Source organism: Oryza glaberrima, chromosome 8 (genome assembly GCF_000147395.1).
Source record: "Oryza glaberrima chromosome 8, OglaRS2, whole genome shotgun sequence".
NCBI lineage: Eukaryota > Viridiplantae > Streptophyta > Magnoliopsida > Poales > Poaceae > Oryza > Oryza glaberrima.
The window spans coordinates 10,180,607-10,195,028 of NC_068333.1; the positions used below are offsets into that span (position 1 = coordinate 10,180,607).

A 14,422-nucleotide genomic window follows, 5' to 3' on the forward strand; every position below is an offset into this window, starting at 1 on the left:
AGAAATTTAGTAACATCAGAAATTTGTCACCAGTTTCTGTCTCTTATCCTTTTTAAGCGTGTGGTAAAAGACTACTCGATCGACTCATTGAGCAACAGACACGAGGCTAACGAAGCAATCCTGCAAGCATAATCCCAGCATCTCCGACGGAATCATCCCCTTTCGCCCGCTAGCCGCGCGTGCCCAACCCCCCAAAAGCAATTCGTTCGGCCACTAGCATTTCGCCACGTGGACCGGACGCTGTGGGGCTTTTTCGTGGTTTTGCACTGCCTGCCCGAGTTGCCTTGCCCGCTTGTACTTTGCCTGGGCACCGTGTAACCCAGCTTTGTCGCATAAATGCCTATATTTCTCTGTAACTACGAATGACGACTAGTTAAGAATTTGAAATTTGGATAGAGTAGAGATGAGTAAATGTTATCATGAAAATTTTCTCGACTATATACTTATTAATAATCTAGCCAGAGGAATATTTTGGAACAAAACTTGAAATGGCCTGGAACAAGAAATATGTAAAGGATAAGGGGCAATTTGAAGTAATCCATATGAGAGCACTGATAAATGGCGTATCCGCCCTTCCCTTCCTCGCCACCTTCTCGCCTCCCTGCCTTCTCTCTCTGTCTCTCTCTCTTCGCCGGCAAACCTTTCGTAGGCTCGGTCCACGAGACGAGGAGGAGAAGCCGCCGCCCCCGCCGCCGCCGCCATGGTGATCTCGGTCGCCACCCCCCGCCGCTCCATCCGCGACGCCGTGCTGGGTGGCGTGCTCGGCGCCGGAGGCCGCCAGCTCTACCAGCCCCTCCGCTGCGCCTTCTACGACGGCGCCGCCGGGGGCGGCCTCACCGCCGCGCTCTCGGAGGATGGAGCCGAGGGCGGCGTCCCCCTCCCGTGCGGGAGGAAGACGGCGGCGGCGAAGAACGTGCTCATCCTCATGAGCGACACCGGCGGCGGCCACCGCGCATCCGCCGAGGCCCTCCGCGACGCCTTCCGCCTCGAGTTCGGCGACGCCTACCAGGTCGGTCGGTCCGTCCGCTCAATGCCCGCTGTTCCTTGCGCTCCAAGCCTCGGTCCTCTCCTCCCCGCTCCGAAATTACAGCCGCCCCCAAATTCAATTTGCTCGCCAAAACATTTGAACTCACAATCACATGAATTGTTTGTAAACTGGTTTGATGAATCTCTTGATTTCTCGCGAAAAAAAATTGAACTCCAATCACAACTGAATTGCTTTCGCGCAGGTGTTCGTGAGAGATTTGGGGAAGGAGTACGGCGGGTGGCCACTGAACGACATGGAGCGGTCGTACAAGTTCATGATCCGCCATGTCCGGCTCTGGAAGGTGGCGTTCCACGGCACTTCGCCGCGCTGGGTGCACGGCATGTACCTCGCCGCGCTGGCCTATTTCTACGCCAAGTACGCACGCACGCAGCCATCACAACTTGATCGTCCAATCCAAATCACGTTCTGTTTCCGTCTCTGTTCATCCGATCGATTCGCGAAAACTGACATGGTTGATTTCAGCGAGGTGGTGGCCGGGATCATGAGGTACAACCCCGACATTATCATCAGCGTGCACCCGCTGATGCAGCACATCCCGCTGTGGGTGCTCAAGTGGCAGAGCCTCCACCCCAAGGTGCCATTCGTCACCGTCATCACCGACCTCAACACCTGCCACCCGACATGGTAACCAGTTCAGTTCACCGGAGCCACGCACTCTCGCCGGCCTCGCCACGGCGCGGCGCGGCGCGATCTCAGATTGATCGATAGAGCTTATTTGTGCAGGTTCCACCATGGCGTGACGAGGTGCTACTGCCCGTCGGCGGAGGTGGCCAAGAGGGCACTGCTCCGGGGGCTCGAGCCGTCCCAAATCCGTGTGTACGGGTTGCCGATCAGGCCGTCCTTCTGCCGCGCCGTGCTCGACAAGGTCGGTCGATCCGGTTGCCGCGCATTTTCAGATAATCTTCATGAGCCGCACATTGCTGCATTGCACTGACGCAGAGCTGAACTGAACTCTGCTCGGGGTTTGGGGTGACAGGATGAGCTGAGGAAAGAGCTGGACATGGATCCCGACCTGCCTGCAGTGCTACTGATGGGCGGCGGCGAGGGGATGGGTCCGGTGGAGGAGACGGCGAGAGCACTCAGCGACGAGCTCTACGATCGCCGGAGACGCCGGCCTGTCGGGCAGATCGTTGTCATCTGTGGCAGGAACCAGGTGCTGCGGTCCACGCTGCAGTCGTCACGGTGGAATGTCCCTGTCAAGGTACCATGTATATGCCGAATCTGGGGAGGATGATGCCGTGCTAGATGCGCATTTCTGCTCTTACTGCGTTTGGTAGTGACCACTGGCTGACATTTTTACATTTTCTTTTCTCTTTTTGTTTTGATCTCAGATTAGAGGGTTCGAAAAGCAGATGGAGAAGTGGATGGGCGCTTGCGATTGCATCATCACAAAGGTTGGTTCTTGGACTGATGGAGGAGTTGATGGTTTTTTCTTTTTTTTTTACTGTTTTTACTTAGGAATGTTTGTGTCCTGTTTGCAGGCTGGTCCTGGTACAATTGCAGAGGCCCTGATAAGAGGACTCCCAATTATTCTCAACGACTTCATACCTGGACAGGTGTGTGCGGATGCAACTATACTGAATTCGTTAGAGTAACAAAATTGTTTTTCTGATTTTAAGACTATACTCAACACAAATTTATTATGAAAATATATTTCAATTATTGATTTAATAAAACTAATTTGGTATTATAAATATTACTATATTTGTGCATAAACATAGTCAAATTTAAAGTAGTCAAAACGTGTGTACACTGTTGCAGCGACTGCAACTGCATTCGCAGTAATGCCGACCGAACAGGCCCAATACGACAACATGCGTGCGTACTTTATTTCGAAAATGCTTCTCCTCGGACGTCCGACTGAAGGAGAAAAATCGGATGGACTGACTCTAACACACATCCAATCAAGCCTATACACATATACCTTTAACGATATTTAAAACAATTTTTCTCTTAAATTACTTATCCAATCTACAATCCGATCACACCATTGTATTCGTTGTAATTAAATCTTTACAACAAGATGTCACATGATTATATTCTGATTAAAAATAATCATATGTTTCAATCCATTAACACTCTTTGTTTCATACGCGATAGTAATATGTTTCAATATGTCTCTTCAGCATGTTTCACAAATTTCGTGGAACTACATCTCACTACTCTCTCTCCTCTCTCCACCTCATACATACATGCATGCATTTTAGCGAGCTTCAAAACAACTTTTCTCATAAACTAATTATCCAATCTATGATCCGAACACATCGGTATATTCGTTGTAATTAAATCTTTACAACAAGATATCACATGATTATATTTTGATGAAAGAAAAACATATGTTTCAATCCGTTAACACTAGTTGTTTCGTATGTTTCAACGTGTATCTTTTTCATGTTTCATAAAATTTTTAAATGTTTCAGTTGCTGATTTTTTGTTTCACCATATATAATTTGATATTTCACTCATTGGTCAACTAGAACATTTAACCAACCAATTTTCTTTGGGACATAGGACGTTAGATGGGAAGATTCCTCATGATTGAGGAGTGAAGAATGAAGTGCAGCAATATACACACACATACGCTCGCTGCTTGGCTGGGCGTCCGATATTTGGTGAGATATCGGACGTCCGAGCCGTAGCGCTCTCCACTTTATTTTGGAAAAAAAGAGTCATCCAGTCCCTGTTTTAGTTAAGTGGAGTCTGGCAATTACATCGCTCTCAGAAAAAAAAAATCAAATGGAGCCCTTGTTTAGATGGACCGGAATGCATGTATACGGGCCATGGTTATATATACACGTGAGTGGGCCAAAATATTTTTTGAAAGAAGGGATGGCCAAGATATTGAGGCTAAACAAATATCGTCCCTCTTGTCGTCGCACAGGAAGTCGGGAATGTGCCTTACGTCGTGGACAATGGTGCCGGTGTGTTCTCCAAGGACCCGAGGGAAGCCGCGAGACAGGTTGCCAGATGGTTCACCACACACACAAACGAGCTCCGGAGATACTCCCTCAACGCGCTGAAGCTAGCGCAGCCAGAAGCCGTGTTCGACATCGTGAAGGACATCCACAAGCTCCAGCAGCAGCCTGCCACGGTGACGCGGATCCCTTACTCCCTGACCTCATCGTTCTCATACAGCATATGAAAAACCATCAAGGTTACAGGATGTACTATGCTATGCTCTGCAAACATGCTTTGCCTCGGAAGGTTGGTCCGCTTGCTGAAGAACTTGTACATACTGAATTGGATTTGTTCGTTTGTCCAAATGTGTAAATGCAATAAGAACAGATGAACTGAAGATGTTGTCTAACTGGCCTGCTGCTGATATGAAGATGAAGTTGTGGTGAGAGTGACTGACTACGAGTGACAAATCATCCCCTCCCATAGCTAAATATGTCCTGATAGAACATCTTCATCTTTTGTACAAGTACAGTATAGTTACGTGGCTAACTGGACCATCTGCATAGTTTTTCTTTTTCACTCCTTGTCAATCGTATTGATACTAGATTGTTTGGCACCATATTCTATCTTATAACTTAGCGATTGTATAATGTTGTTTCATGAGAGTATTGAAATTTGAAATTTATATATATAGTTCTAAATAGACAGAAATTGTTTTGATAGTTTTTCATATGAGTTGGAAAGTGCTTATAAAACAAAAAGACCGCGCCTGTCTAGACATTGTCCACGAGAAGCTGGTGAAGAAGTTGGAGCGGTTATGTACTGCCAGAGGATATGAGGATGTGACTAGTTTTGCTGCTCCAATTTGTCTATGTTTGTTTCTTTGAATCGTGGTAGGGTTAAAGGATGAGCGTCTCATCGTTTACAACCTCTGATGGAATTGGAGAACATTTATATTGAGCTGGTGTTCCCAGTCTTTTCTTTTCGTAACTTATTTCTGTTTTTTAAAGACCTTATTACTTATCTTTTATTTTTTTTCCAAATAACCGGATAATAGTATTTACCTGTTGGCTGAAAAAAATAGACAGTTGAGTAACCTCTTATTGGAGGTTTGTTAGATGGCCTAGCCTATATGCTAATATATTAATATAAAAGAGGGTCTAATAAGTGTATAATTGTCCTTTGTTTTGCTGCAATATTAATGAGCAACTTACTATATAATTCATTGATGACAATTAACATAATGATGCATGTGTAGAATTTGCGAACATATACCAAAAAATTGTAACAAAGGAACAACAGAAAATAGAGAGGAGTTTTAAGGAACTGTAATATTTACAAACGATATAACCAGTTAACCATCCGACACTGATCACGGAACTAGCTAAACCCTAACATATTTTTTTTTTGCCTATCAACTTATATCCACTCAATTTTTAATCAATCATTATAAAACATCATTTTGATTTGTACGTGCAACAAAATAAAAACGATGCCCACAAATTAGGTGCTCCTAGTCACCCTACATCAAGTAAAAAAAAAAAAAGAATCCCTACCACTAACACTGCGAGAAGCTATGGCTATATTGCCACACCCCGCTTTAGATTAAGTGGTCGTCTTAACACAATCCACTTGATATCGTTGACACCGTACAAAACATTTTGTTGCCTCATCGGCTAGCACCTATCACGTCTTCTTTCTCAATGGAACTAGTAGCAAGGTGCCTCACCGACTATTAGACTGTCTCCAACAATACGATGCAAAATAGGAGACCTATACCTGGTATGCCTCGCGATGAAAGGAAAAGGTGGGCACCCAAAACAAAGCCAACTCCAACAAACGAACGCAAATCCTCTGTCTTCCTCCTCGCACCCGCCGTGCCCGACGAGCCGCCTCGCCCTGACGCACGTCGACGCGCATCCGCCGCGCCTCGCACCGACGTAGATCCGCCTCGCCTCACCGCCGCGCCTCGCACCGACGCGGATCCTCCTCGCCTCGTCGACGTGGACGCCTCGCCGACATGGATCCGCCGTGCAAGCACCGCCCGCAGGCTCACCGCGCCGCGCCGCCGTGCCCCGACGAGGATCCGTCATCGGCCCTCCTCGCCCCGTCGCGGACATGCCTGGAAACGCCGGCCGCGGGCTCGCCTCGATGTCATCGTCCGCTGGCCACCACGCCCCTACGCGAATCTTCAGGCCCACCACCACGCCGTGCAGACGATTGCGTCTTGGAGAGAGACGACGCAATTTTGCGTTCCCTCTCTCCTCATACGCAAAATGCCTCCTCTGTTTGCGTCGTCTGTTGGAGGCTGTTTCTGACATGCAAAAAAATTGTGCACGAGCTATTTTGCGTTTTGCCTTCTCTGTTGGAGACAGTCTTACACCTTTCTCACTGTGGTACTAGGTAGTGGGCCATCTCATGGGTTGCTATGCTAAAATGTTTCTTGTCGTGCCAAACACATCGTCAAATACCATGATAAATATCATCTTCACATTGTTTTGCAGACTACTTATTTTGAGAATAAAACTACTCCCTCCATCCACAACAGTTACACCTATTTCATATTTGAGTTTTTCCAAATAAGTTGTTCCTATTTGTAGTCTTTATACATTCAAGATTTAAATGAAGAGATAAATTAAATGTTTTTATTAGATCCTAAGGAGTCCTCGAAATACTCATTGGTTGCATGTTTACATTTACTACTTGATTTTGTAACATCTAAGATGATTTAATTTCTTCGTTTATTAATTGTTATAACAAGTGTTTTATTCCAAGATTAAGTTATTGCTGAACAAAGAAAAAATACCATTATATTATAAAGGATGAGATGAATTCCGAAGCGTTTTTTATTATTCTAGCAGACAGAATTCCTTTGGTCTAATTTAGGACGTTGAAATCGATTTTATCTTAGATAATTCTAACTACGCCCAAGAAGATAATAACGAAATGAAACAGTACTTTCCTTTTTTCTGATTATAGAGGAGCCGTATTTTTGGAATAGCGGTGGGAACTGTGATGTTATCGTTGACTATGATTATCCAACAGTTCAAGTACAGTGATATAGTTGAAGCACAGTCAAAATATAGTTTTTTGGATGGAATCTTTGGCGTCAGCCTATAGGTTTTCTGGTTTTTCTAATTTCTTCTTTGGCGGAATGTGAAAGATTACGTCTTGGTGTCAAAAGTAATATGTGTAACTTTTGTGGATGAAGGGAGTATCACGTTACAGTCCATGATGCAGGTCCACCATCCAATGCAGATCTTAAAGCAGATCAAAATTCAACAGAAACGAATATTGCCTTGTTTACTCAAAATCGAAGGTTCGCAAACCCAAATTTGTAGTATAGGATAGGGTCGAACCGGACCGGGTAGAAGGCGCACCATGGCGCTGCCGCCACCGACGCCGGAGGTCATGGACGACCTCACCGCCTCGCTCGCGCCGGAGCTCCTCTCCGAGATCCTCCTCCGCCTCCCGCCGGACGAGCCCGAGCAACTCTTCCGCGCTGCCCTAGTCTGCAAGGAATGGCTCCGCGCCATCTGCGACCCCGGCTTCCTCCGCCGCTACCGCGCCTTCCACCGATCCCCTCCCCTGCTCGGCCTCCTTTACAGCCGCCAAGTTCTACAGGGAGCCCCCGCCCCCCACCTCGCCCGCACCACCGCAGTGCCCCTCTCGCCCGATCCCACCTTTCGCCGGGCCCTCGATTGCCGCCATGGCCGTGCCCTCCTCCACGCTTCGGACGATGATTGGTATCTCATTGTCTGGGACGCCGTCACCGGCGAACAGCACCGCGTGCCAGAGCCCGGCATCCCGTGGCTGATCTACTCCGGCGCTGTGTTCTGTGCCGTGAGCGGCTGTGACCACCTCGACTGCCACGGCGGTCCCTTCCGAGTGGCCTTTGTGGCCACTGATGACGGGGCGGATCCAACACCTACACCCACAAAACCCATGGATACCCGGAGCACCCCCTTTAATTTTTTCACTATAAATGATAAACTAAAGGTCTCTAAATGGCTGGAGGTTAAAAAAACTGTGTAATTAAGCCCCCTTAATTTTTTTGTTTCGGGATCCGCCCGTGATGAGTACAAAGATCTCGTTAAGGCGAGCGTGTACTCATCGGAGACCGGGGCGTGGAGCACCCCGGTAGTTCTTGATGATGGTCTTGATTCCTGGGAACAGCGATGGCGAGATGCACACAGTAGAGGTGAATTCTACCGCGTACCTTATGTCATGCCTAGGCGAGTTGCCCTTGTCGGAGATGAAATCTACTTCACACTTCGGGAGGATAATGCCATCATCAAGTACAATGGGGCATGCACTGCTTATCTGAAATTGACTCGCCGTCGCCAGACGTGTATGGCATTGCCCTCATGGAGATGGAGAACGGTTCACTGGGTTTTGCCTGCATTGAGGATTCCAGCCTTTATGTGTGGTCACGGAAGGTGAATTCAGAAGGGGCAGCAGAATGGGTACAATGCAGGGTGATCAAGCTGGACAAAATGATATCTGTTGCCAATCTCAGTGATGAAGCATTTGTGGTTGGCTCTGGGGAGGGTATGGGTGCCATATTCGTGAGCACAGGTGTTGGCTTGTTCACGATCGAGCTCAAGTCAAGGAGGGTGAAGAAGGTTGCAGAGCCTGAGGTCTACTTTAGCATCTTACCCTACATGAGCTTCTACACTCCTGGTATTGTACTAAGACTTTGCTTATCTGCTGTATGCATTTTCTTTACAGCTTCTATATATCTTATTAGTCATAATATAACTGCAACATTTGTTATATGGATTGACAAAGGCTGTTTTGTGTATGCTAGAGAATACTGAATATATGGCATTGGAAATAAGAACCTAAATTTTATTATTGAGATTCGACTTGTGAAATAACCATGACCATGCATCTGGTATCTGTTAGCTGCTACAAAGGTTTCTGTTAATTATCTGGCATAGCTGAAGCTAACTTCTCAGGCTCAGTTGATTCATGGAATAGTTGATGTAATTGATAAAACATGAAGTGGCTACTACGCTAAAATGGATATTGCTAAATATTTAAAGAACCTTCTTGATATAATATTATCCTATCTTATCGTTTCAGGTTTTCTTTACAAAGTATTATGTTGCTCTCTAGCATAGCTGAAGCTCACAACTCAAACCCAATTTTACAACCTTTGAAACTAGTTAGTTCTAAGTGCATAGCTCGTTAAATTGTAAACTTTGAGCTGGAAACAGTTGGTTATGAGTTGTTCACTTGCCTGTTTGGTGTCTTTTCAGATCGTGGCACATTGTTATCGCTAGCAAGGACTCACTGATCTTTGATGTCATGCTCAAGAGTAACTTGTTGCAAAATGGACAAATCCATTGTCTTGACTCTTGAATCTGCTGCCACTGACTTCTTCCAGAACTACTACTACTACTAAGCTGTTTATTTTTTGTTGGGCAGTACAAGTACGAACAATGCCAAGTCTGATGTTCAAATGTGGTTGTTGTGTCAAATTCATCCTACCGACCATGAACTGTAAGCAGTCTAACATGTCTGGCACATTTCAGTTACTGTTTGTTTTATGTTGAGCTCAGGTACATGAAACTAAAATTATGTTGACTTATGTTGCTTCCATTCAGAGATCAGCAAGTCGTGCTAAGCTGAATAGCTGGCTCCCTATTCTTTATTGTTCGTTTTGAGAGCATGGTTTGCGCTTTGGGTAATGTGGTTTCTGTGATTATATTGAGCATCAAGACGCCCATGATGGCTCCGGTGATGTTTGCTTTGATTCCAGCCTTACAGGAATGGGCCAACTATCGGAATAAGCATCAACACGCTGATGAGGCCATGAAGGCTCAGGTATCAGAATTTCTTTCTCTGAATTCTATTTTATCAATTTCTCCTAACTTTATTAGTGTTCTCTGAACTTAGTGGTCTTGCCCTTGTATATGCTATTTACCTCTGACGTGGTTTCTTCGTTTTGGCTGGCTGAGTGTTTCGTTCGGCCCGTGCTGCTACTGGGCTGCTTCTTTCTGGACAGAGTTGTGTATGCTTTTGCTTAATCAGTTAACATAGTTGGATAATAACATAAGTGATGTCTATGGAAATTTCTGAACAGCATGGATGTATTACAAGTTATCAGTTTTTGAATCCAACTCTGAGTATGGGACGGCTTCAGTTTTTCCTGCTGTGTGGCCTTCTTTTAGGATGGATTTATATATTCCTCCCAAATTCTGAATTGGATCAATAAATGGCATGTATAGTCCAGAGAGATATAACCCTTCTTTTTTTATTTGATGGAAGATATAACCTTTCTTCATTGCACAAGTTTCGACAAACAAAATCTTGATTCTTAAACTCCGTAGTTTCAACCTGTCAGAAGGTGACTACCTTGTCAGTGCCTTTTATGTACATCAAGTTTTTAAGGGATTTTAACATCCCAGAAATTTAATCCTTGATTAATAGTTACAAGAAAATAGTGTGGATATTATGTTTTTTCGCCATTGGAGACATTAGCTGTAATTTTGAATCTAAACTTAAACAAATAGTTAACCTGAAATAAAGATCTAACTATAAATGTAGATATGAAGCTACAATAAAAGTTTATGAAAGTATGAAGCTTTAAAATAAATAGCTAACAATTATATAACCATATTTTTGCAAACCAATAGGGCTATTTGAAAACAGATCAGCACATAGAATTTTTGTAGGATATAATAGAGCACGGTAGTGATCACACAAAAGCCTTAGTACTCCGTAGTCAGTACTCAGTACTAGTCTACAACCGAAACAGGTATCATAGTCCACAAGTATTTTAGAAATGGAAACAAGCAGAAAAAAATTCGACAGAACAAGTAGGTTTGAAGGACTGCATGACTTTCATTTATTCATGAAATGGAAACGAAAACAGCAAGCCTTGAGCATTTTTTGGTGCAAGAGATCGATGATGCTCCAATAATCCATATATTCCGTCCTTATCAAAAACATTTTCCTGCCAATAGGACATGATGCAAAAGGTTTGCTAAGATGGCAGTTAAGATGGGGTAGGAGTTACTACTTGGTGATTTTTTAAATTGTAGTAGGCTCTTGATGATTCTTCCAATTTTAAGGAATGAAATTAAAGGGTGAAATTTTAGAGTAACTTTGTGGTGCGGCATTTATACCTGCACTTTAATTCAAATATTGAGATTAGAAGTCATGGAAAGGGATACGAGATATTGAATTAAGACGGATACAATGAGGGAATTCCATGGAAAATTTAAATGAACTTTCAACATAAAATGTGAACTGTACTTTTTATTATGGTGTTTGGTCTGGAACTTGATTTTGGGATTTGGGTTTATTTTTGTATTTTGTAACTTGGATTAGAGGGAGGTAATATTTAAATTAATTTAGAAGGGATTTGAATATTTGGGTTTTTGAAACATGGATTGGACTCGAGTTTATGGAGTTTGCTTTTTTGGAGGGATGAACTGCATAACATGAGATTATTTGACACAGCTTATGAGATGACAGTGGAAAAGCAAAAAAAAAGTAATTAATCTTTTACTAAACAAGAGTTTTAACGCCTCGTAAAATCAGGGGCGTTACTAGCCAGCAATATGTCATGACGTCCATTACTCCCTACCAATATGATCAATATAGTCGTTCGACTAAAATTAGAGTTAGCACAATTCTAGCCTATCCTTTTATCAGTACAAACGTCAATTTTGGAAGTCGAATTGTTAAAATTGGCTAGATTCATTGGCAACTATTAATTTGTATATACTTATGACTAACAAAATAAATTTCTTACAAAATATAGACTTATCACTTCCTTTTTCATCTCCATAGAGGTCTATATAAAGGTTCTTGTACCATCCCTTGACAAAATACAGAGAACACATTTTTGTTTAGGTGATAGTGAAGGGTAAGCAGCCATGAGAAGGGGAAAAGTTAAGATCAAGCCCATTGCAAATAGAAAGGCTCGTGATGTATGCTTCTCCAAGCGCCGCCAGGTTGTAATCAAGAAGGCTAACGAACTCAGCATATTATGTGGTGTCAATGTTGCTGTTGCTGTGCTCTCACCTGCTGGTAAGCCCTTTTTCTTTGGCTGCCCTACTGTTCAAGCTGTCACTCGTCGCTTACTTGGTGTGGGTCCTAGTAACCCTACCATGGGTGATGGGGGCAATGGTGATGAGACTGACATAGTGCATGAGCTCAATCTGAAGTACCAGAAGTTGCAACAAGAGAATGAAGTGGAGAAGAAGAAAAACCAGCGTGGTCAGGATGTGAGGCTAGCTAGTGATGTAAATGCATTGGGGCTGCATGAGTTGGAGGCATTCGACAGTAACCTCAATGTAATAGATGACATTGTCGATTCAAATGATGTGGTTAAGAATGCCAAGCAAACAGCTGAGCCCCAGACTCAGATGAGCGTGGCATCAACCTTGCAGTTCATGCTTGATGGGCAGAGTATTGCACCGTCTCTTTGAGCATAACTCTACTTCTGAGCTGCTTGAAGAGTTCCATGTCAACTACTTTACTGATGGAATGTGAAGGCACTATTCTTCTATAATGTACCGCCTCTATTACCCAAAACTAGTCTCCTGTTTCTAATGCACCGTCCATTTGTATCAAGGACAACATGCCATCCAGATAAATATAACTAGGACATGTTACCATGTGTTCAGCCTTTATTCATTAGATCAACAAGTTGCTATGCTTTTGCATATTTTTTAAACATGCCATCCAGATAAATATAACTGGAACTTTTATGCAGATAACTGCTTTGATCATATTTCCAATTAATGAGATATTTGCTACTCCCTCTGTTCCAAAAAATTCCACTTCTGGTTATGTCCAGATTTAAACCTAGAAGTGGGTTTTTTTTGGACGGAGAGAATATGCGTTTGCTATATGTTTTTGTTAACATCAGAGATTTGCAACAAATGAGATATTTCTAGTAGGTGTAATATTGTTAGTGAGATCTGGGCCTGCCTCCTATGTGCCATAGCCATGTTTCCGTCGTTGAATTCCCACCTTTCCAAAATTGCTGCTCTTATTTTTTAGTTCCAGGCCTTCATACTCATTTCGGTACAACCTCCATCTGATAAAAATATTAGGGAAACTACTTGTTTGCCACATGGACTCTGTTTGGATTGAAGGGATATTTTTTAGCCCTCCCTTAAATAGCTCAAATAGCCCAAAAAGATCCAAAATAGTGAGCTATTTGAGGGCTATTTGGAAATAACTCATCCAAAAAAAATATCCCACCCAAGGGGTGCTAATTGGGGCTATTTCGGATGGAGCCCACTGAAAACATGTCTTCTCTCTATCTCTCTCCATGGGAAGGTACATTAAAGGCCAAATAGCTCTCAAAATAACTCTTGGATCCAAACAACTTAGGGCTATTTTATTGGAGGACTATTTCCTTGTGCTAAAAATAAGCTCTCAAAATAACTCTGGCTAGTTCTCCAAACAGGATCATAGTTGAGTGACATGCATATTCACAGTGATATTCATTTGCATCGGAAAAGAGCATCGTGTATTGATAAGTTAACTCCTATATTTATTCACAACCTTATGGGTAGGGGTGGGCACAAATTAAGTGCAATCCAAATGTTGCACCAAATCAGAAAGACACAAAGGCCGTTTTTATTTTCAGCCTTTGGTTTTATTTTCCCCCTACTCTGGGATTTAGCGTTCAGTGTTTTACTTGGCTTTAAGAGCTGATAACCAAACAGACTAAGGCTGTGTTAGTTTTGGATGGTTGGGAACAAACTTCTCTGCACAAAAAAGGAGCAGTCCATTAGTGCATGATTAATTAAGTATTAGCTATTTTTTTCAAAAATGAATCAATATGATTTTTTTAAGCAACTTTCGTATAGAAACTTTTTATAAAAAAACGCACCGTTTAGCAGTTTGAAAAACGTGCACGTGGAAAAAGAGAGTGATGAGTTTGGAAAAAGGGGAAACGAACTAAGCCAAAAAGGCCAAGATATGTAGCAATCCCTTCATTATATTCCACTCTCTCCACCCCTCCCTTCGCGGTCATCGTCACTCACTCCGTTGTTGCTATGTGATGAATCAAAATTGCGGCTGTCGAGTTCTAAATAACAACCATGCTAGGGATTAGAGTATGTAGCAACCATGCTACTACATATCACTCCTACTAGAGATGAAAACGGAGCGGATACGGACGGATAATGCTCATACCATATTCGTTTTCATATTTTTTACCGGATACAAAAACGAATATGGATAGCTCAAATACAGAAACAAATACGGATTATCTCGAATACGAATAAGAATCGAATATGATCGGACACGAATACGGAAACAAATTTTTCTCGGAACACGAAAACCAACTCAACTTCTAATAGAAACAAATATCAACATATATAATTAGCTCATTTTATATAAAATGAGGTATAATTTATAAATATTTTTTAAAATTTAAATAATATTCATAGTATGGACTAGTGTTAAGAGATAAACTACTATTAAAATCTATAAAGGTAT

At 43.1% G+C, this 14,422-nt stretch overlaps 2 protein-coding genes and 1 pseudogene across 3 annotated transcripts; all 3 read left to right on the top strand.

The window, feature by feature from the left end:
- Nucleotides 1-607: 607 nt before the first annotated feature.
- LOC127781561 (probable monogalactosyldiacylglycerol synthase 2, chloroplastic) lies at nt 608-4,602 on the top strand. 2 transcript variants are annotated; one of them, XM_052308527.1, is made up of 8 exons: nt 608-1,009; nt 1,230-1,402; nt 1,511-1,672; nt 1,772-1,913; nt 2,025-2,249; nt 2,380-2,442; nt 2,530-2,604; nt 3,930-4,602. In XM_052308527.1, exons 1-8 carry the CDS (start codon nt 701-703, stop codon nt 4,188-4,190), a joined length of 1,410 nt encoding a protein of 469 aa, XP_052164487.1. In that variant the 5' UTR covers nt 608-700; the 3' UTR covers nt 4,191-4,602. The 2 variants fall into 2 exon arrangements, with proteins under 2 accessions (XP_052164487.1, XP_052164488.1); XM_052308528.1 differs by lacking the exon at nt 3,930-4,602 and adding an exon at nt 3,560-3,911.
- A 2,526-nt stretch (nt 4,603-7,128) lies between these two features.
- Nucleotides 7,129-9,248, top strand: LOC127783034 (uncharacterized; annotated as a pseudogene).
- A 2,590-nt stretch (nt 9,249-11,838) lies between these two features.
- Nucleotides 11,839-12,393, top strand: LOC127783035 (agamous-like MADS-box protein AGL29). Its single transcript, XM_052310321.1, has one exon. It carries the CDS (start codon nt 11,839-11,841, stop codon nt 12,391-12,393), a length of 555 nt encoding a protein of 184 aa, XP_052166281.1.
- The last annotated feature ends 2,029 nt before the right edge of the window (nt 12,394-14,422 follow it).